This window comes from Chiloscyllium punctatum, chromosome 8, assembly GCF_047496795.1.
Source record: "Chiloscyllium punctatum isolate Juve2018m chromosome 8, sChiPun1.3, whole genome shotgun sequence".
Taxonomy (NCBI): domain Eukaryota; kingdom Metazoa; phylum Chordata; class Chondrichthyes; order Orectolobiformes; family Hemiscylliidae; genus Chiloscyllium; species Chiloscyllium punctatum.
In genome coordinates this window covers 106,965,743-106,990,213 of record NC_092746.1, presented here as the reverse complement: position 1 = coordinate 106,990,213, position 24,471 = coordinate 106,965,743, and the positions used below count along the sequence as shown (strand labels likewise).

Below are 24,471 nucleotides of genomic sequence, written 5' to 3'. Positions count from 1 at the left end.
ACCACTTCCTCTGGCAGCTCATTCCATACACGCATCACCCTCAGCATGAAAATTGCCCCATAGGTTCCTTTTATATCTTTCCCCTCTCACCCTAAACCTATGCCTTCTAATTCTGGACTCCCCCCATCCCAGTTTAAAGACCTTGGACCATGGATTTATCCTATCCATGCCCCTCATGATTTTATAAACCTCTGTAAGGTCACCTCTTAGTCTCCGAAACTCCAGAGAAAACAGCCCCAGCCTGTTCAGCCTCTCCCTATAGCTCAAATACTACAACCCTGGCAACATCCTTGTAAAACTCTTCTGAACCCTTTCACAACACCCTTCTGATAGGAAGGAGACCAGAATGACATGCAATATTTCAAAAGTCGCCTAACCAATGTCCTGCACAACCACAAAATGACTTCCCATCTCCTATACTCAATACTCTGACCAATAAAGGAAAGCATACCAAACATTTTCATCACTATCCTATCTACCTGTGACTCTACTTTCAAGGAGCTATGAACTTGCATTCCAAGGTCCTTTTGTTCAGCAACACTCCCCAGGACCTTACCATTAAATGTGTAAGTCCTGCTCTGATTTGCTTTTCAAAAATGCAGCACCTCGCGTTTATCTAAATTAATTTCTATCTACCACTTCTCAGCCCATTGGCCCATCTGGGATGACCCCATTGTACTCGAAGTAACCTCCTTCGCTGTCCACTCCGCTGTCAATTTTGGTGTCATCAGCAAACTTACTAACTATACCTCCCACATTCATATCCAAATCATTTTATATAAATGACAAAAAGTGGTGAACCAAGCACCATTCCTTGTTGCACTGGTCACAGGCCTCCAGTCTGAAAAGGAACCCTCCACCACCATCCTCTGACTTATACCTTTGAAGGGCTCTATTTCAAAATGGCTTGCTAACCAGTGTCCCATGTGGAACCTTGATAAACACCTTACTGAAGACTATATAAATCACATCAACCTCTCTGCCCTCATCAATTGTCTTTGTTACTTCAAAAAATGGAATCAATTTCATGAGACATGATTTCCCAGGCACAAAGCAATGCTGACTAATCCTAATCAGTCCTTGCCTTTCCAAATACATGTAAATCCTGTCCCTCAGGATTCCCTCCAGCAACTTGCCCAATACCAATATCAGGCTCACCGGTCTATAGTTCCCTAGCTTGCCAACCTCCAGTCTTCTGGCACCTCACCTGTGACTATCAATGTTTCAAATATCTCAACAAGAGGCCCAGCAATCACTTCTCTTGCTTCCCACAGAGTTCTAGGGTACACTTAATCAGGTCCTGGGGATTTATCCACTTTTATGCATTTCAAGACATCCAGCAGCTCCTCCTCTGTAATATGGACATTTTCAACATGTCACCATCTATTTCCCAAAATTCTATAAATTCTATGACCTTTTCCACAGTAAACACTGATGCAAAATACTCGTTTAGTATCTCCCCCATCTCCTGTAATCCCACACAAACACTGCCTTGCTGATCTTTGAGGGGTCCTATTTTGTCCCTTGCTATCCATTTGTCCTTTAACCCTATTTACCAAAGCTATCTCATGTCCCCTTTTTGCCCTCCTGATTTCCCTCTTAACTATACTCCAACTGCCTTTATACTCTTCTAAGGGTTTGCTCAGGTCCTGTCTGTACCTGACATATGCTTCTTTCTTTTTCTTAGCCAAACCCTCAATTTCTCTCATCATTCAGCATTCCCCACAATTACCAGCCTTTCTTTTCATCTTGACAGGAAGATAATGTCTCTGGACTCTCAGAATCTTATTTCTGAAGGCTTCCCATTTTCCAGCCATCCCTTTACCTGCGAACATTTGCCCCAATCAGCTTTTGAAAGTTCTTGCCTCATACCACCAAAATTGGCCTTTCTCCAATTTAGAACTTCAACTTTTAGATCTGGTCTATCCTTTTTCATCACTATTTTATAACTAATAGAATTATGGTCACTGGCCCCAAAGTGCTCCCTCACTGACACCTCCGTCACCTGCCCTGCCTTATTTCCCAAGAGTAGGTCAAGTTTTGCACCTTTTCTCATAGGAACATCAACATACTGAATCAGAACATTTTCTTGTACACACTTAATAAATTCCTCTCCATCTAAATCCTTAACACTATGGCAGTTCCAGTTTGTGTTTGGAAAGTTAAAATCCCCTACCATTACCACCCTATTATTTTTACAGATAACTGAGATCTCCTTACAAATTTGTTTCTCAATTTCCTGCTGACTATTAGGGGATCTATACTACAATCCCAATAAGGTGATCATCCCTTTCTTATTTCTTAGTTCCACCCAAATAACTTCCCTGGAAGTATTACCAGGAATATCCTAAGTACAACAATAATGCTATTCCTTATCAAAAACACCCATTCCCCTCCTCTCTTGCCTCCCTTTCTATCCTTCCCATAGCATTTGTATCCTGGAACATTAAGCTGCCAGGCCTGTCCATCCCTGAGCCACGTTTCTGTAATTGCTACGATATCCCAGTCCCATGTTCCTAACCATGCCCTGAGTTCATCTGCCTTCCCTGTTAGGCCTCTTGCATTGAAATAAATGCCTGAAGAAGGGCTTATGCCTGAAACGTCGATTCTCCTGCTCCTTGGATGCTGCCTGACCTGCTGCGCTTTTCCAACACCACATTTTTTCAGCTCTGATCTCCAGCATCTGCAGTCCTCACTTTCTCCTAGTTGAAATAACTGCAGTTTAATTTATCAGTCCTACCTTGTTCTCTGCTTTGTTCCTTCCTGCCCTGACTGTTTGATTCGCTTCTTTTCCCAACTGTACCAGTCTCAGATTGAACTCTTTCCTCAGTATCTCCCTGAGTCCCACCCCACCTCTTTACTAGTTTAAATCCTCCTGAGCAGCTGTAGCAAATTTCACTGCCAGTATATTGGACCCCTTCCAATTCAGGTGCAATCCGTCCTTCTTGTATAGGTCACTTCTACCCCAGACGAGATTCCAATGATCCAAAAATGTGCACCCTCCTCCCCTGCACCAGCTCCTCACCCACACTTTCATCTGCGCTATCCCCTATTCCTACCCTCACTTGTTTATCATGAGGGGGCATAATTTTAAGTTGATTGAAGGAAGGTTTGGGGGAGATGTCAGGGGTTGGCTCTTTACACAGAGGGTGGTGGGTGCATGGAATGCACTGTCAGCAGTGGTAGTAGACAGGCAGGAGGGGTGTAACCCTTCACCCGAAAAGCTGACTTCTGCACTACTGGATGCTGCCTGGCTTGCTGTGTTCTTCCAGCCTCTCGCCTGTCTACTTTGGATTCCGGTATCTGTAATAGAATCAGATACATTAGGGACATTTAAGCAAATCTTGGATAGGTACATGGAAACTAGTAGAAAGTGAGGACTGCAGATGCTGGAGATCAGAGCTGAAAATGTGTTGCTGGAAAAGCGCAGCAGGTCAGGCAGCATCCAAGGAGCAGGAGAATCGACGTTTAGGGCATGAGCCATTCCTGAAGAAGGGCTCATGCCAGAAACATGGAAACTAGTACAATGCAGGGTATGTAGGTTAGTCTGATCTTAAAATAGGATAAGAGGCTGGCACAACATCGAGAGCTGAAGGGCCTGCACTGTGCTATACTGTTCTATGTTCAATGTCTGAACTGCTACATTATCTCTACATTCCCACCCTAACAACTGTATTCTACAGCCATCTGAGTACAGGAATCTGCATCACAGGATGTCCTAAACTTGGATGCAAAGATATTCCGCAAAGCAATCTGAGCCAGGGTTCTGAAGTATTATTGTATTGGACTTGAAACATCAATTTTGCATCTCTCTCCACTGATGCTGTTTGTCCTGCTAAGTTTCTCCAAAACAGTCACCTCTACTGTAATATTTGTAATTACAAGTAACATGAGATAACACTAAATATGTGGTGAACAGCTGATCTCCTGGAAACTTATCTATCAAAGCAGTTGGAGAAACCATCAGCAGCATAGCTCAGAAATGAGCCATTCATCATAACCAGTCTGTGGGGACATTTATACTTCACTCAAGCTTCTTCTCATACTTTCTCATCTGGACAGTCTAGATCATAATTTCAAAGTAGAGGATTAGCTATTTAAGACCAAGATGAGGAGAAATGTCTTCACTTCGAGGTTTGTGAAGCATTGGAGCTCTTTAATCCAGAGAACTGTGGCTGCTCAGCAAATAACGACACGTAAGCTGAGACTGAAGGAACTCGGGCATTTAGGAAATCAAAGGATATTGGGATAGGATGGTAACGTCGAGGTGATGATATAGGCAGTTCAAGTATGATGTGATTGAATGGAACTGCAGACCCAAAAGCTTATACAGCCTTTGTCTACTCCTATTTCTTGCACGAAACATATCCTTCAGTAAATGTTGCAGACATTGCAAAATTAAACTTCCAAGGGTTTTTAAGAGTTCCTACAATGACGGGGCCTCTGTTGTAAATAATTAAAACAGGTGGACATAGGAAAATGAAACTTATTGTAAATGCCAACAAATTATGCTTTTTATTCATTTAAATGTTTTTGTCATAAGTCTGGATAAATAATGAAGGTTATGGGTGAGGTGGCAGGATTATGTCAGCTGAAGAATAATAATAATAATAATAATAATAATAATAAAAAAACAAGCAATTGCATGCTGGAAAGAGAAAGCATTCCCAATTCCACCAGTTGCATTTTCTGCATTCCTAATAGACAGGGAAGCAGCCCTATCTAAAAATAATTTACAAATAATAAAAAAACCCAATAATTTGTACTTGGAATGCTCTAAGTAAAACAACAAATAATGCTCCTTCATATCATTTTGTGTATTCAGTCACTGAAAATCAGTGACACTGATGATATATTTGGCATTAGATGTCAATGTCCACTTTATTATAAAACCCATCCCTTGATTCACTTTGAGCAATGTTGTTGGGAGATCCACTACTATGGAAAGTTACAACTTGTTCAGTATTTGTTCTTAAAACAAAAAGCAGCACTTAAACCAGTTGGCAGCACAGTGACTCAGTGGTTAGCACTGCTGCCTCACAGCGCCAGGGACCCAGGTTCGATTCCAGCCTTGGGCAACTGTCTGCGTGAAGTTTGCACGTTCTCCCTGTGTCAGTGTGGGGGGGGCTCTGGCTTCCTCCCACAGTCCAAAGATGTGTGGGTCAGGTGAATTGGCCATGCTCAATTGCCCATAGTGATAGGTGCATGAGTAGGTGAATGGGTCTGGGTGGGTTACTCTTTGGAGTGTTGGTGTGGACTTGTTGGGCTGAAGGGCCTGTTTCTGCGCTGTACAGAATCTAATCTCACAATGAGGTACGTATGGAGATTTGTTTTCTAGTGTGCTGGTGACTTAAATGAGGCTGAGTCATGTTCAGAACAACTTGAGTATTGCAGTCACACCCTAAGGTGAGTTTCCATTTTAATGTGAGATTATCATTAATCTATAACAGATATATCCAAATAATTGATTTATTAATTTGGAGTCTTGTAAAACTCAGAAATAGACTTACTAAAAATATAGTAATGTTCTCCTTCCAAGAACAAAATCTAGTTCTCTTTAAATGCACTTCTTACTTCTATCAATAGAATTTGATCTTGTTCTGCAGGATATGCAACTTAGTCATCGCAGCTAAAAACAAATTTGGATTTAAATGATTATTAACTTCAAACTAGGAGATGAATAGGTGTTTTAGAAGTGAGAACATAGGGGCAAAGTTATTTTCTTTAACCGCTGGCAATGGCTTGGTTGAGAATTAAATAATCTATGCACATATTTCCCAAAGAAGAATTTGCTTTTTTACTTTGAATGTGAGCTCAGTGTGCAGCTTAATGAAATGAAGGGGACTAATAGCTTCAGGATGAGCATGCTTAATGAGTACTGACATTGTACAGCCTTGGCACAGCTACAGCTCACTGCGGTGAGTCAAAAGGTAAATTAGCTGACAGTGTTGTGGCTAAGGAGCTGGCACATGACCAGTCTGATTGGGAAAACTGGATCTGTAAGACAGCGCAGAATCAAGTATCAGTTTAAATTTGCTTAAAGTCAGCTTTGAGCGCTGTCTCATTATTGTTGGTTTAGGTCTCCTGACTGTTTTTATTCTACACCAAGCTAGTACTCATTCTCAAAGTCTTCATTTAGCTTCTTTGTTTCAGAAACATTAATGCAGGTTTACAGCTCTTGAAAACACACAATTACAATTTGGTTGGGGTGGCCATATTAAAAAAAACCTATACAATTCTTCATATGTCAAGCCCAGCCCTATTTTACAGACCCTTGCAGCAATGACACTTGGCATGCAATACTAGAATCTGCAACAATACTCTGCATTTCATCATTTTGGAAGCTGCCAGATTTTTTTAATTCACTTGTGGAATGTGGGTGTTGCTGGCTGGGCCAGCATTTATTGCCTGTCCCTAGTTGCCCTTGAGAAGGTGATGGTGAGCTGCCTTCTTGAACTGCTGCAGTCCACGTTCTGAAGGTACCCCCATAACGCTATTAGAAAGTGAATTCCAGGATTTTGACCCAACAATAGTGAAGGAATGGCAATCAGTTTCCAAGTCAGGATGGTGAGTGGTTTGGAGGGGAACTTGCAGGTTGTTGTGTTCCCGTGCAGCTGTTGCCCTAGTCCTTCAATGTGGAAATGATCATGTGTTTGGAAGGTGCTGTCTAAGGATCTTTGATGATTGTTTTATATTTATTCATTCACAGAATGTGGACATCACAGGCCAGATCATTATTTATTGTCAGTTGAGAGTTAACCATCTTGCTGTGGGTACGGAGTCACATGTAGGCCAGACAGGGTAAGGCTAACAGATTTCCTTCCTTGAAGGACATGAGTGAACCAGATGGGTTTTTCCAGCAGTTGGCAGTGATTTCATGGTTATCACGAAATCCCCCAATTTCTTATTGAATTCAAATTCCAATATCTGCCATGTTTTGTGGAGGGTTGTTTTTTTTGGACTGGAGTCCTGTGACCAGTAGTGTCCCAAAGGGATCAGTGCTGGGTCCACTTTTTTGTTTGTTATATATAAACAATTTGGATGGGAATATAGAAGGCATGATTAGTAAGTTTGTGGATGACACCAAAATTGGTGGCATAGTGTTCAGTGGAGAAGGTTATCTAAAATTACAAAGAGATCTTGATCAATTAAGACAATGAGTTAAAGAGTGGCAAATAGAGTTTAATATGGATAAATGCAAGGTATTGCATTTTGGTAAAACAACAAGGGCAGGACTTGTACAATTAAAAGTAAGGCCTTGGGTAGCGTTAGAACAGAGAGGCCTAGGGGTTCAAGTTCATAATTTTTTGAAGTTTACGTCACATTTGGATAGGGCAGTTAGGAGGATGCTAGACATTCTTGCCTTTATTGTGGAGACATTTGAATAATGGGATTGGGATTTTACAATGACATTATACAGGACATTGGTGAGGCCTCTTCTGGAGGACTGTGACCAGTTCTGGTTGCCCTGCTATAGGAAGAGGATTAGTAAGCTGGAGAGGTTTCAAAAGAGATTTACCAGGACGTTGCTGGGAATGGATGGTTTGGTTATAAGGAGAGGCTGGAAACACTAAGATTGCTTTCACTGGAGCACAGGAGGTTATAGAGGTTTATAAAATCATGAGGGGTGTAGAAAAAGCAAAAGACAGGTATCTTTTCTCAAGGGTGGGGGATTTCCAGGCTAGGGGGCATATTTTTAACCTGAGAGGAGAAATTTAATAAAGACATGAGGGGCAATTTTTTTACACAGAGTGCAGTTCGTGGTTGGAATGAACTTTCACTGGTGGATGGGGTTACAGTTACAACATTTAAAAAACATTTGGCTAAGTACATAAATAGGAGAGGTTTGGAGGAATATGGGCCAGGAGCAAGCAGGTGGGACTAGTTTAGTTTGGGAATATGGTCGGCATGGACTGGTTGGACTGAATGGTCTATTCCATGCTGTATGACTCTGAACATTCACAAATGTTTTATTAGTGTATTAGTGAAAAAAGAATAACCAGGGAAAAGATAGTACTAATTTGGGATCAAAGTGACAATTTAAGCATGAACCTGCTCTTGTAGCCACTGTATATATGTGACAAGTCCAGTTGAGTTTCTGGTCAATGTTAACCTCCAGGATGTTAATAATGGGAGATTCAGTGGTAACACTGGTGAATGTCAATAGGCAGTGGTGAGATTGTCTCTTACTGGAGATGGTTACGATCTGACATTTGTGTGGCCCAAATGTTACTTGCCACTTGCCACATAATAGATTAACTCTATTTTTCTCTCTACCGATGCTGTCAGCCCTGTTGAGATTCTCTCGTACCTTTTGTTTTTATTTCAGATTTCCAGCATCCGCAGTCCTTTGTCTGTACTATACCATCTTAATGTATTCAGAAACTTAACTGGTCATTGACTGACTCAGGTCCCGAGACAACAGAAACCCCACACCAGATGCTGCCAGCCAATCTAGATCCAGGACTAATAGGCATATTACTGCAGTAAAGAGGCACCCATCTTACTCCGAGGCGAGGACAATTTCATATCTCAGACAATAGTAAATTTGTGGAATTCTTTACCACTGGGGTCTGAGAGGTTGGGTCACTAAGTATTTTTAAGCCAGAGGAAGACAGATCTTTAATCTGTAAATGAAACAAGCATTAGAGGGAAAAGGCAGCAAAGTAAAATTGAGAGTTATCAGACCAGCCACGATCTCACTGAATGGCAGAGCAGACTCGACTGGCTGAATGGCGTTCTTGTGCTCCTGCATCTTAAGTTTGATAGATGTTTTGTATATTATAGCCATATCCTGCCTTACCACCTTCTATTATTTATTTACAATAAACCCAGGTAACTCTGCCCTGCACCCCTCTAGAATTGTACCCTTGACTGGAGGTGGTCATTACGTGCCATTTGCTATTAATCGAACCTAGTCTGAATGCTGACCTGGTCTTGCTGTACATGAACATAAACTGCTTCTGAGGAGTTATGAATGTGATCATTCATGAACATCTCTGCCTTTGACCTTATGATGGACAGATGGTCATTGGTGCAGCAGCTGAAAACTTGGGCCCTAAAAACTTCCTTCAGTGAAGTTATGGAGCTGAGATGTTCAACATCCAACAAGCACAGCCAGCTTCATTCATGCTGTGTCCATCTCTAACTTGCAGAGAACTTTCCCCCTAATTCCCATGGACTCCAATTTTGCAAGGGTGCCTTGTTTACACATTTGGTCAAATGCTGCATGAACATTAAGGACAGTCACTCTTGTCTCCTTTTTTCAGTTCAGCTCACTTGTCCACTTTTGGACCAAGGCTGCAATGAGGTCAGAAAGTCAAGCAGCTGAACGGAATATAAACTTCACTGTCCTGCCTTTTAGCTTTCTTTTAATGCCATATGTTTCAATTAATTATTTTCAGATCTTGGCATGTTTAGTTTAGGATGCATTTTAAAACCAAAAATAGAAAGTTTTGATCAGATTAATACAGAACTTGGGATTTAATTTTAATAGTTAGAAAGTTATGCACGGATACAATGACCTTGCTCTAAACTTCAGATTTTTGCTTATCACACCAAGTTCTGCACAGGATGCCTTAGATCAGTGTAAATTCTCCTGTGTATCTTCTCCTTCCAGTTTTCTGCTGTTATGTTGAGAAGGTATAATGTGCAAAGCGAAAAGCCTGTTTCAAGTCATGTAAGATTTCATTTGGAATTAGATTAAATATCGGGGAAGCTAAAGTGATAATAAATGGGATGTTTGTTTCTGCAGATTTTGGTTTTGGCAATAGATTAAACAGAATTGTTTTAAAAATCTGGAAGTTCCAAAATCTAGCTAACCACACGCCTTTGAGTTCAGTTTCCATTTGATGTCAACCACCTTTTGTAAATCCTAAATGTGATCACGTGTGCTTGCCTTCTGCTGTTCCATTTAATATGTAGATGATAATACAATGATGGAAAATAACATCCCTTACAAATTGTCACTTGACACATTTTGTAGTCTACGTGGGTTACAGCTTGGGTGGAGGAGGAGAAGCTGAATTGAGGAACTATTTATGTAATGGAAATTTTGGCTATATTTCTGATTAGTGAAGCCAATCATTTTGGATGGTTGTTAGTTACAAATAATGAACATCTCATGTTATTCAGATTTTCAATCTACTAAAAGCCTGCTGCTGAGCCACAAACTATAACCCAGCACTATAAAATATTCCCAAAAGGATTGGAAACAATTATATCTTACATTGAATGGTTTTACTGTACGGTATTTGCCTATATAATAACAGGCAGCAGACTTCAAAGTAAATGAATTGTATGTAAAACACTGAGATATTTGAGGAATATATTAAGACACTAAGTACACACATCTCTAAGTTTTTACATTTATTTCTGTAATAATTCAATGTACCTTGAAATTAATTTATCTTGCATCTGTATCGAGCATTTAATTAAAAATGCAAACATTCTGCATAGGCAGGAGCTTGAGGCAAGGATAAGGGACTTATTTAAGAAATAGCTAAATGCTAGGAAGACATGTGGGTTTGTGTTTTTGTTTCAGATCACCAGCGTCCACATTACTTTAGTTTATTTTATATGAGAGTTTGTGTTTCAGGTGACGAGCATTCCACTATGATAAAATTTATCCTGATGACTGGTACTAGAACTGTTAATATCCTTTGCAACAAGCAATCAATATTACTTGTAGTGTCAGCTATTTGCAGTTGGTATCTTTTGCTTCTGAGCCTCTATATTTAAGCCCCATTCCAGAACATGAGTACAAAAATCAAGGCTGATACTCCAACGCAGGACTGTGGGTTTGTCTTTCAAATTGAAAATTAAACTGAGGCCACATCAGCCTCCTGCAGTAGATGTTAAAAAAATCCCACACAGTAAAGAAGAGCAGGGTAGTTATCTCTGGTGTGCTGGCCTATATTCATCCCTCAGTCAACTTCATGAATAACATTATCTGGCCATTTCCACATTGCTTTTTATAGGGGTTCATTGCACACATTCCTTCAATGCTTCAGCAGTGACTCTGTACTTTTAAGTAGTACTTATTTGGCTCTAAGAGTTTCCAACATCATTGGCTGTGAAAAACACTAAGTGAAAGTCCCTTTTCTAATTTTCTAAAGTAATACTTTAATAGTTGAGAGTCTGAAATAGTGCAGGAACTTGCACAGGACACATACACAGGCTGTAATATGCTTTGTAGAAAGTTAGCCATTATTGATTATTTTTAATTAATTTAAATTGAGAAACCACAGTTGAGCTTGTGAACTATCCATTTCTATTTGTTAAACTACTAACCAACAAAGCTTTGTGTTTCTACAGCTACAAGAGATTAATGACAGGTTGGTGAGGTCATGCGAAGTGGATATTGAGAAACTCTTTTCTGAAATTGATCAGTCAGTAGCTACAAACAGGAGAGTTCTGCAGCAACTGGAGAGGCGACATGTTCACCTTATATCGGAAGAAGAGTGGGAGCAAATACAACTAAAGGTTATTAATAAGTCTCATTTCCAATCAGATTAGGCTGCAGCTTAATAATTTGAGAGTACATCTCCAGCAATTCAATGTAAAATTATATTTTAATATTGTCCACACCCAAAGGGCACAAAGGGTGTTGTAGGGGCAAAAATCAGAGGAAAAAAATAGACAGCCATGGTGCTAGGTTTTAACAGGTGTTTTGTGAGAATCCTGACATTGTATAAAGTAACAAATGTACCTACATCCAGAGTGATGAGAATGTCAAATCACTGGGGTGACTATTTCTCTGCATAGGTTCGACTGTCTTCTGATGAAAGGCCCCAGACCCGAAATGTTAATTCTTGGGTCTCTACACGGTCAGACCTGCTAATTACTCCCTGCAATTTCCGCCTTTATTCCAGACTTGCAGAATCCACAATATTCTGCTTTTAAGTAATTTGTTGATTTATTCCTAAATGGACTTGCTGCTAAATGCATCCCAGAGTCAATGAAGAAAAATGCTGAATTGCTTCATTTTGTTTCTCATCACACTAAGGCACTAATATTGAGTTAATCGATCTCTGGTTAGACCCCAACCGGCTGGAATATTGTGCCCAATTCCATACGATAGGAAGGATATCAAGGTTGCAAGAGGCCACAGGAGAATCACTGGAATGGTACCAGGGATCCTGACAACAGCAAATTGGACTACTACCTGAAAAGAAAAAATATGCATAAATCTCATGGATAAATCACAAAAAGCTAGCATACAAATATAGTGCACAATATAGAAGGCAAATGGATTGGCTGTCTTTAATCAAATAGAATAATAAAACTTGGGAAATCTTGTTAAAACTATCCAAGGTTCTAGTCCACCTAGAGTAGTGTGAATAGTATTGTTATCCTAATCTAAGGAAGGATAATATGAAATAGCAACAGGAGTAGGCCATTCGGCCCTTGAGCCTGCTCCATCATTCAATTGGAACATGGCTGATCCAACATCCTTCACACCCACTTTCCTTGTCTTTCCCCATAACCCTATGGATCAATGATCTATCTCAGTCTTAAATATATGCAAGAACTCTGCTCTACAGCTCTCTGTGGCAGGGAATTCAAAGGCAGTCAATTCACTGAGAGAAGAAATTCCACCTCATCTCAGACTTAAATTGCTACCACTTTAATTCTGAGACTATGCCCTCTAGTCCTAGACTCTCCCATGACGGTAACATCCTCTCAGTATTTACCCAGATAAGGCCACAAAGAATCCTATATGTTTCAAATTAGATCACCTCTCATTCTTTAAACTTCAGTAAATCTCAACCTGTTTAGCCTTTGATCATAAGACAATCCCTCCATGCCAGGGATCGTCCTAGTGAATCTACTCTGAACTGTCTCCAATGAAATGATATTTTACCTTTAATAAGGGGACCAAAACTGCTCACATTACACCATATGTGGTCTCACTAGCACCTTGTACAGTTGTATAAGACTTTTCCACCCTTATACTCCAACCCCCTTACAATAAGGGCTAACTTCCATTAGCCTTCCTTATTACCTACTGTACCTATGTGCTTGCTTCCTGTATTTCACAAATACAAATACAAAAACAAGTACCCCAAGGCCCTTTGTGCTGCAGCTCTTTGCATCTTTTCTCTATTTAAATAATTCTCCTTTTTGTTTTAGCTTCCAAATTGAACAACTTCTCATTTTCCCACATTATACTCCATTTTCCAACTTCTTGCACACTTACTTAACCTATCAATCTGCCTCTGTAATGTGTTTGTATCCCTCTCACAACTGCATTTCCACTTATTTTAGTGCCATCTGCAAATTTGACGACAGTGGATTCACTTCCTTCCTCTGAGTCATTAATGTATATTGTAAACAGTTGTGGTCCCAGCAGTGAAACTTATGGAACTGTATACTGACATTGTAGACAATCCAGAGAAGGTTCACTTGATCTGGGCATGGAGGGATTTTCTTAAAAAGGAATGGTTGAGTAGGTTGGTTCTGTACTCATTGGAATTTAGAAAAACAGAGGTGGCCTTACTGAAACGTGTCAGATTTTTAGGGGACTTGACAGAGTAGACACTGAGAGGTTGTTTCCCTTTGGAGCAGAGGCTGGGACCAGAGGGCATAATCTCAGAATAAGGGGTTGCCCAGTGAGGATACAGATAAAGAGGAATTTCTTCTCTTAGAAGGTACTGAATCTGTGGAATTCTTTACCACAGGGGGCGATAGAAGTTGGGACATTAAGTACACACAAGGCTGAGATCAACAGATTTTTAATCAGTAACGGAATTAAGCATTATAGGGAAAAGGTAGGGAAACAAAGTTGAGGATTATCAGATCCTCCACAAAGTTTTTAAATAGCAGAGCAGATTTCGTGAGTCATACTTCTGATCCTACATCCTATGGTCAAATGCAACATACAGAAGACTCCACAGATAGAAAGGTATAGAAATTCTTCGTAAGAGCCACATGCCTTTTTTTTTAACTACACTTACTGCCTGTGTTTCAAATGTCGAAACTCTGTTTAAGAAACTATCGGAGGAGCTAGGTATGGAAGAATGCAGGAGCATCAGGCTGAAGGGGGCGGTCTGGCAGGTGGGTGAGAAGTTTTGTTACAAGGGGTAGTAGTTAAATGCAGAGTGGTAGTGAGGTCAGGTTCGGAGGAGTTCAGGGAGCAGTTGGATGGTGGGGGTGAGAGTCAGGAGGTCAGTGGGTAGTCAATGGACCAGAGGAGTTGTCATATTGGGCTGTTTATTTACTCATGGATTAGTTAGGAATTATCTGTCTACCATTCCTGGGGTCCCAATCCAGATAAGTCAGTCAGAAGCCTGCAGTATTTTAGCTTATATTCAAAGCAGTGTCTGATTTTAACACACAGGCTATTTTAAAAACACAAACCCTGCTACTCAAATATTGACCAAACAGATTTGATAGGAAATGCTCCTCTTGTTGTGTTGTCCTAATCTTCACGTTTTGCTCTCTTGTTAAAACGTACGTTCGTTTAACTTTCCTCAGGCAATCCTCAGGGAGGTATTCGATTGTCCAATTTGTATCACTCCACTGGATCATTTTAGAAGCACAACATGCCATGAAACTGCTGATCGGAGAGAGAACTGTGGTCCGTCCGTGCGGCAAACAGTGCTGCTGTCCTGCTCTCACATCTTCCACTACACTTGCTTGAAAGCCTTTGAGGATTTTTCTGAGGGAGAAAAGCATATTTGCCCATTATGCAGATCGACCTACAAAAAGAAAATGTTATGAAAAGTAAAATATAAAGCTTTCTTTCCTGCAATTCAAAACAAATACTTCCAAAAGTACTTTAGATTATTTAATATTTGAATAAAAGCCTCTTCACAGTCTGTTTTATCATGTTATATGTGGCAGAATGGTGTTTATGTAGCTCATGTGTGGATTGTGTGCTAGAGTCAGGAGCCATCTGGTCGAAGATTAGCCCTTATTGCCCAGCAGTCACCCATTGTTTTGCTGCGATGACACATATGTAAATGGTATAATGGACTATCATAGGATTAAGGCATTACATATCCTCTGACCAAAATATTGGAAATTGATCTGCTTGCTATAAATCCTGCCACCTTGTACAATGCTATGTCCAAAACATGCTGCTCTAAGAAACTCTCATGAAAGCATTCTATAAACTCATCAACTAGACTACTACTGCCAGATTGATAGTTCCAGTTTATACACAGACGAAAATCATAGATGATTATTGTTGTCCCTTTGTAATGTGGACCCAGTATTTATTTTTGTAAACTTAACACCACATTGTGGTTTCTGTTATGGGGCCAGTAGATGTTTTTGGTGACATCTTTCATCTGCTATTCATCTCCATCCAACTCAATTCTACAACTGATCATTTGAACCAAAGTAATCTCAATTACTGTACAAGTGCCACCCTTGATTAACAGTGTCAGCCCTCTACTTCTACCTAGCTTCCATTTTTTCCTTGACTGCCATGTACCCCACAATTTTCAGGACCCCAATCCTTCTTGTCCTAAAGCCATGTCTCTCTAATGGCTACCAGATCATATTTATTTACTTCAAAGTGCGATATCAATTAATTTATGGTGTAAATGCTAGGCTATTGAGACAGGGGAATTCCTCTCTGAACTCCCAAGATAGGGTCTATTTCTGTGCTGTATGACTCTTAGGTCCAACTAGTCATGCCAACTTGATAACCTAAATTCACATCTAGTCACATTTACCAGCATTTGGCCCACAACCCTCTAAATCTTTCCTATTCTTGTACCCATCCAAATGCCTTTTAAATGTTGTAATTGTACCAGCCTCCACCACCTCCTCATTCCATACACACACCACCATTTGTGTGAAAAAGTTGTCCCTTAGGACCCTTTTAAATCCTGCCCCCTCACCTTAAACCTATGCCATCTAGTTTTGAACACATAGATATTGCCTCAGTTGTCAGTCCATATCACCCATCAAACTCGCCCCTCCTCTTACAATTGCTTACCCTGCTCCATAACACCTTTGTTCATTCTTTCTGTCATACTGTAACCCAGGGTGTGGCATACTACAGCACACATATCTGGGAGAAAATGGCTTGTGCGGAAACCTTGAAGTCCAACATCATCGGTCATTGTTAGGAATGGTAGCATAGTGTGAACATTAAATGCCCTGCTGGGAATTTAAACACAATTGGTCAGAAGTCCGGAATGAAAAGCTAACCTCAGTAACACTGATCATAAAACTATCATATTTTGTTAAATCCCATCTTGTTCACTGCCTATACATGGTAGTGACTATGGGCAAAGTGCTGGAAAATGGAATTAGAATGGTTAGATGCTTGTTTTTGACTTGCACAGACTCAATGGGCTGAAGGGCCTTTTTCTGTGCAACAGATTAGATTCCTTGCAGAGTGGAAACAGGCCATTTGGCCCAACAACTCCATGCTGACTGTCCAAAGAGTAACCCACCCAGACCTACTCCCCACTCTATATTTTCCCCTGACTAATGCACCTAACACTATGGGAAATTTAGCATGGCCAATTCACGTAACCTGCACATCTTTGGATTGAGAGGGGAAACTGGAGCACCCAGAAGAAACCCATGAAGACACAGCGAGAATGTGCAAACTCCACACAGATAGTCAGAGTCATAGAGATGTACAGCATGGAAACAGAGCCTTCAGTCCAACCCGTCCATGCTGATTAAATATCCCAACCCAATCTAGTCCCACCTGCCAGTACCTGGCCCATATCCCTACAAACCCTTCCTATTCATATACCCATCTAGATGCTTTTTAAATGTTGTAATTGCACCAGCCTCCATCACTTCCTCTGGCAACTCATTACATGCACGTACTGCCCTCCGCGTGAAAAGGTTGCCCCTTAGGTCTCTTTTATATCTTTCCCCTCCCACCCTAAAACTATGCCCTCTAGTTCTGGACTCCCCAACCCCAGAGAAAAATCTTTGTCTCTTTATCCTATCCATACCCCTCATAATTTTGTAAACCTCTATAAAGTCACCCCTCAGCCTCCAACGCTCCAGGGAAAACAGCCCCAGCCTATTCAACCTCTCCCTGTAGCTCAAATCCTCCAACCCTGGAAACATCATTGCAAATGTTTTCTGAACCCTTTAAAGTTTCACAATATCTTTCTGATAGGAAGGAGACCAGAAGTGCACCCAATATTTCAACAGTGGCCTAATCAATGTCGTGTACAGCCGCAACATTACCTCCCAACGCCTGCACTCAATACTCTGACCAATAAAGGAAAGCATACCAAATGCCTTCTTTACTATCCTATCTATCTGTGACTCCACTTTCAAGGAGCTATGGACCTGCGCTCCAAGGTCTCTTTGTTCAGCAAAACTCCCTAGGACCTTACCATTAAGTGTATAAGTCCTGCTCAGGTTTGCTTTCCCAATATGCAACACCTCACATTTATCTGAATTAAACTCCATCTGCCACTTCTCAGCCCATTGGCCCATCTAGTCAAGGTCCCATTGTAATCCGAGGTAACTCTCTTCACTGTCCACTACACCTCCAATTTTGGTGTCATCTGCAAATTTACTAACTATATCTCTTAAGCTCACATCCAAATCATTTACATAAATGATTAAAAGTAGTGGACCCAGCACCGATCCTTGTGGCACTCCACTGATCACAGGCATCCAGTCTGAAAAACAACCTTCCACCATCACCCTCTGTCTTCTACCTTTGAGCAACTGCCCAAGGCGGGAATCAAACCCAAGTGCCTGGCTCTGTGAAGCAGCAGTGCTAACCACTGAGCCACGTGCCACCCCATTGATCTCTATGACTGTAGATGTGGAGTAACATTTTCGACTCCGAGATACCCTTTGAAGTGGCCAAGCAAACCAATCAGTTGTACCAAACTGCTAGAGAAAAGTTAAAGAAAATACAATTGTACAATCCATCTAAGCACTGACCTATTCAATGGAAATGTCCAGGTAGCAAGTTGTCCAGAACCCCTGGGAATGTGTCAAAATTTGGATAGCTGTCCCAAATCTACAACCTTAACACTCACAATGTCTCTCAGTCTACCATTATTATCAAGCCATGAAACCAAGCCTGGTTCAAGGAGGACAGCAAGCCGGAAATAACATACTTAAAAATATGATGTCAACCTGGTGAAGCAAAGAACTAAGTAAAATCGCCATAATCCCAGAGGACCATAGGGCGGCCCTCTCATGAGACAATATTGGCAATAATTCTAACCTGAGGGCCACCACACCTCAGGCAAGTTTGAGGTGGGACCTTCATTGTGAACTCAGTCAGCTGGCATGAAAACTGAACCTGTGCCATTCACGTTACTCTGTATTGGAACCAACTGTCCAGCCAACAGCACATGCTAACCTGCAGAAGCAACATAGTCTGATCAGTGCCTAAATTATCTTACAATCAAAGAATTAGATCCAAGCTCTGCAGTTCTGCCCAGTTATGAATGGTGATGAACAATTAAACAACTAACAGGAGGCAAAACTTCACAAGTATTCCCATTGTTAAGGGTGGGAGAGCCTGGTATCATGGTGCAAAAGATAACGTTAAAGCATTTAAAAGCCTCTTCAGCCACATGTGCCACTAAGATGATCCATCTTCATCCTTCTCCTGAGGCCACCTCCAGCATTGTAAATAGCCCAAATATTCAGCCAAATCAGTTCACTCCATGTGCTGTTAAGAAATGACTGCAAGCAGTGGTTACAGCTATGGATCCCAGTAACATTCCAGCTGTTGCACTGAAGGCTTGTACTCTAGAGCCATCTACATCCCTAGCCAAGCTGTTCCAGTACAACTACAACACTGGCATCTATCTGGCAATGAGAAAAATTGACCAGTTATGTCCTGCTCACAAAAATCAGGAGAAATCAACCTAGCCAATAATCACCCTATCAGTCTACAGTCAGTTCTTCTATAACATGATGGCTGTGTTTGTGTGTAACCTTGCATTATATTAAATATAAACAGCGCTTAAGTGTTGGTGATGTAATCGTGTGACAGGCAACACACATTTTAAAAGTTTGGTGCTTGAGAAACAACATTCCCAATTCGTCAATTGCGTTATCGCGACTTTGTGTTGATGAAATGCACATGACAGTAGAACGACCTGTGCTCGCAACATACTAGAAACTGTCATTCACACAGCCATCAAGTGGCATTTATTCAGCATGCTCACTGTTGCTCAGTTTGGGTTTCACCAGGGCTATATAATCCAGGCCTTGCTACAGTCTTGGTTAGAAAATGGACAAGAGAGCTGAATTTCAGAATACAGCCCTTGACAGCATGCCAGCACTTGACTGAGTGTGGTAGCGAGGAGCCAAGGAAAAGTTACTAATAATCAGGAAAGTCTCAAATAGCTGGAGTCAGACTGAGCACGAAGGAACACAAGAACATAAGAAATAGGAGCTGAGTGGACCACTGAGCCCTTTAAGACTACTCCACCATAAAATGAGATTATATTTCACTACCATTTTCCTAAACTATCCCCACATCCCTTAATGTTATTAATATGGTTATGATCACAGTTGATGGTAATACTGGACACATCAGAGCCCAGAATGAAATTTGTTTGATAAATTACGTATTTAACTTTCTGGTATTGGTTAGGCTGGTGGTTAGTCACTGAAACATATTCACATGAGGCTGTAAATGTTCTTTACCAATACAGAATAAATGTATTACATATAAAAATGTGGTATGATCACATAGAACAGAATGAGAAAAATCTTTACAAAAGAATGAAAACAAAGCTTCAACTTGTTTCCTAACACAGTCCATTACAAAGCCTCAATCCCAGAGAAATATTATAAATCCTACCCCAGCTTTTTAAATCTTAACTGACTCTCCTCAGTTTCTTTTTTTTTGAAGTGCAGGGACTGTAAAGTTTTACAATTTCTGCATACACGGAGCTGAACCTCCCACAATTCTGATAGCCAGATTTTGTTCTGTTTTAACAACTTAAAAGATTTCTGTCCACATTCCCCCAGCTTGGAAGCTCTACACTAAAACGGTTCAGCTAGAGTGACTGATGCTCTGAACTGACTTGACTCCCTGCTAGAAGACCTGTTGGGTTTTTCCTGGTGTTGGGAGTGAAATACACAATGCAGCAGATGAAGAAATGTTTGAAGGGAGAGAGAGCAGCCACATGTCAGAATCTATTTTGGAACCAGTGATCTTAAGAAATAAAGTCGCAGTGTTGAAGAGGAGTTTGAAGATTTTGGAGCTACGTTGAAAAATAAGAACTGAAGAACAGCAAGGCTTTCTCTGCCAGATACTGGACAGCTCATTATTTTAATGGAGAGTGAGAGACTGAAGAACTCTGGCACATCAATCACAAAGAGCTTGTCTAAAGTGTCAACAAGTGATTAGAAGGCAAATGGAATGCTGTCATTTTTTTAAGGAGAATGGAATAGCAAAGTGAAAATGTTTTACTGCAACTGCATAGAGCATCGGTGAGACAATATTTGGAGGACAGAGTACAATTTGATCATTTTATAATTAAGAATTTATATAATTGCATTGAAAGCAATGAAGGTAAGGTTCATTCAACTGATTCCTAGGATGAAGGTATTATCTCGAGAACAGTTTGGGCCTATATAGTACAGGAGGTTCAGGGGAGTGAGGTCAGGAATAGATTTACAAGGTTGTGAGAGGGCACCAGCAATCAGGATGTTGGTTCGAAATGTGTGTAATTTAATGGCAGGAGCATCTGGAATAAGGTAGGTGAACTTGCAGTATGGGTTGGTACCTGGGATTTCAATGTTGTGGCCATTTCAGAGACATGGCTAGAGGAGGGACAGGAATGGCCATTGCAGATTCTGGGATTTATATGGTTCAGCAAGAAAAGAGAAGATGGTAAAAGAGGCGGGGGTGTGGCACTGTTAATCAAGGGTAGTATTATAGCAGCTGTGAGAATGTTTGAGGGCTCACCCATTGAGCTGGTTTGGGCTGAGGTTAGAAACAGGAAAGTAGATCACCCTGTTGGGAGTTTTCTTTAGGCCTTCAAATTGTTCCAGAGATGCAGAGGAAAGGATACCAAAGACGGTTCTTGACAGGAACGAGTAACAGGGTAGTTATTATGGGGGCCTTTAACTTCCCCAATATTGACTCAGAATACTATATTTCAAGTAGTTTAGATAGGTCAGTTTTGTTCAGTGTGCAGGAGGATTTTCTGACAGTATGTAGACAGGCCAACAAGGGGCAATGCCATATTGGATTTGGTACTCGGGAATGAACGCGGCCCGGTGTTAGATTTGGAGGTAGTGAGCACTTTGGCGATAGTAACCATAATTCTGTTATGTTTACAATTGCAATGGGCAGGGATAGGTATAACCTGCAGGGAAAGAGGAATTATGATGCAATTAGGCAAGTTTTAGGATGCATTGAATGGGGAAGGAAACTGCAGGGGATGGACACTCTTGAAATGTGGAGCTCATTCAAGAAACAGCTAGTGTGAGTCCTCGATAAGGATATACCAATCTGCAGGGAGGTAGTTGTCGAGAGAGGGAACCATGGTTTACTAAAGAAGTTGAAGCTCTTGTCAAGAGGAAGAGGAAGGTTTATGTGAGGATGAGGTGTGAAGGCTCAGACAGGAGGCTTGAGTGTTAGAAGTTAGCCAGAAAAGATCTAAAGAGAGGGCTACGATGAGCCAAGAGGGGACATGAGAAGTTGTTGGCGGATAGGATCAAGGAAAACTCTAAGGCCTTCTATAGGTATTTTAGGAATAAAAGAATGGCCTAACCTTACCCTAGTCAATCAAAGATAATAGCGGAAAGTTGTGTGGGGAATCTAAGGACATAGGGGAAGCACTTAATGAATACTTTTCATCAGTATTCACATTGGAAAAGGGCAATGTTAGTGAGAATACGGAGATATAGGCGACAAGATTAGATGGGATTGAAGTTGACAAAGAGGAGGTTTTAGCAATTTGGAAGAACTGAAAATAGAGAAGACCCCGGGGCCAGGTGGGATTTATCCTCAGATTCTCTGGGAAGCCAGGGAGGAGATTGCAGGGCCTTTGGCTTTGATCTTTATGTCATCATTGTCGACAGGAGTAGTGCCAGAAGACTGGAGAATAGCAAATGTTGCTCCCTTGTTCAAGGAGGGGAGTCAGCACAACCCTGGTAATTATAGGCCAGTGAGCCTTACTTCAGCTATGGGTAAGATGTTAGAAAAGGTTATAAGACATAGGATTTATAATAATTTGGAAAGGAATAATTTGATTAGGGATGGTCAACACGGTTTTGTGAAGGGCAAGCCGGGCCTCACTAACCTCACTGAGTTCTTTGAGAAGGTGACAAAACAGGTGGATGAAGGTAAAGTGGTTGATGTGGTGTAAATGGACTTCAGTAAGACATTTGATAAGGTTCCACACGGTAGGCTATTGCACAAAATAAGGAGTTTTGGGATTGCAGGTGATTTAGCCATTTGGATCAGAAATGATTAGATTACTTACAGTGTGGAAACAGGCCCTTCTGCCCAACAAGTCCACATCGACCCTCCAAAGAGCAACCCACCCAGACCCATTCCCCTACATTTATCCCTTCACCTAACACTACAGGCAATTTAGCATGGCCAATTCACCTAACCTGCACATCTTTGGACTGTGGGAGGAAACCAGAGCACCCTGAGGAAACCCAAGCAGACACGGGGAGACTGCACAAACTCCACACAGACAGTTGCCCAAAGAGGGCAATGAACCCAGGTCTCTGGTCCTGTGAGGCAACATGGCAACCTGAAAGAAGACAGAGGGTGATGGTTGATGGGAAACGTTCATCCTGGAGTTCAGTTACCAGTGGTGTGCCACAAGGATCTGTTTTGGCGCCACTGCTGTTTGTCATCTTTATAAATGATCTGGAGGTGGGTGTAGAAAGATGGGTTAATAAATTTGCAGATGACATTAAGGTAGGCAGAGTTGAGGATAATGCCAAAGGATGTTGTGGGTTATACAGGGACATAGATAAGATGCAGAGCTAGGCTGAGAAGTGGCAAATGGGAGTTTAATGTGGAAAAGTGTGAGGTAGTTCACTTCGGAAGGAATGACAGGAATGCAGAGTACTAGGCTAATGGTAAAATTCTTGGTAGAGTAAATAAACAGAGATTTTGGTGTTCAGGTACCTAAATCCCTGAAAGTTGCCACACAGGTTGATATGGTTGTTAAGAAGGCATGTGGTGTGCTGGCGTTTATTGATAGGGGGTTTGGGTTTCGAAGCCACGAGGTCATGCTTCAGCTGTACAAGACACTGGTGAGGCTGCACCTGGAGCATCGTGTGCAGTTCTGGTCATCGCATTGTAGTTGGGATGTGGAAGCTTTGGAAAGGGTTCAGAGGAGATTTACTAGGATGTTGCCTGGTATGGAAGGGAAGGTCTTATGAGGAAAGGCTGAGGGAACTGAGGCTGTTTTCATTGGACAAAAGAAGGTTGAGAGGTGACTTAATTGAGACGCATAAGATAATCAGAGGGTTAGACAGGGTGGACAGTGAGAGTCTTTTTCCTCAGATGGTGAAGGCTAACACGAGGGGATATAGTTTTAAATTGAGGGGTGACAGATTTAGGACAGATATTAGGGGTAGTTTCTTTACTCCAAGAGTAGTAGGGGCGTGGAATGGCCTGGCTGCAACAGTAGTAGAATCGCTGATGTTAAGGGCATTTAAATGGGCATTGGACAGAAATATGGATAATAATGGAACAGTGTAGGTTAGATGGGCATCAGATTAATTTCACAGGTCAGTGCAACATTGAGGGCCAAAGGGCCTGTACTGCGCTGTAACATTCTATGTGCTATATCCATTGGAGTTTAGAAGAACAAGGGGCCATTTAATTGAAGCGTAAAAGATTCGGAGAGGACTGGATGAGGTAGATGCGAAGATAATGTTTCTCCTCATGGGAGATTCTGAAACAGGCACAACTTAAATGAAGGGGACTCACATTTAAGATGGAGATGTGTAGAGCACTTTTCTTATTATTCTATGGAATTTTCTTTCACAGAAAGCAGTGAATGCAGAATCTTTGAATATTTTTAAGATTAAGTTGGATAGCTTCTTCACTGACAAAGGAATCAAAGGCTACAGGATATAAACAGGGAAGTAAAGTTGTGAAAGATGGCTCACTATGGCTAACCAGGGAAATTAGGGATTGTATTACAATCAAGGAAGGGACATGTCAATTGACCAACAAAAGTATCAGACCCAAGGATTGGGAGTAGTCTAGGTTTCAGAAAAGAACAATGAAGGGATTGATTAAGAAGTGGAAGAAAGGATTCAAAAGCTAACTTGTGGGGAACATATGAATAGATTGTAAAAGTTTTTATTGGTACCTGAAGAAAAAAAGATTAGTGAAGACAAATGTAGGTCCCTTGCAGTCAGAAACAGGGGAAGTTATAATGGGAACAAAGAGATGGCAGATCAATCAAATACATATTTTGGTTATGTCTTCACAAAGGTGGACACAAATAATGTCCCAGAAATGTCAGGGAGCACATAGTCTAGCGAAAGAGAGGAATTGAAGGGAATTAG

General features: G+C 41.1%; 1 protein-coding gene across 3 annotated transcripts in view; it reads left to right on the top strand.

The window, feature by feature from the left end:
• rnf32 (ring finger protein 32) overlaps positions 1-14,805 on the top strand; it is a 59,288-nt gene extending 44,483 nt beyond the window's left edge. For all 3 annotated transcript variants that reach the window (XM_072574974.1, XM_072574973.1, XM_072574975.1), the window contains 2 exons: positions 11,317-11,484; positions 14,479-14,805. In XM_072574974.1, the coding sequence (XP_072431075.1) occupies positions 11,317-11,484; positions 14,479-14,724 (414 nt within the window). In that variant the 3' untranslated portion in view covers positions 14,725-14,805. The remainder of the gene's footprint in view (positions 1-11,316; positions 11,485-14,478) is intronic.
• The last annotated feature ends 9,666 nt before the right edge of the window (positions 14,806-24,471 follow it).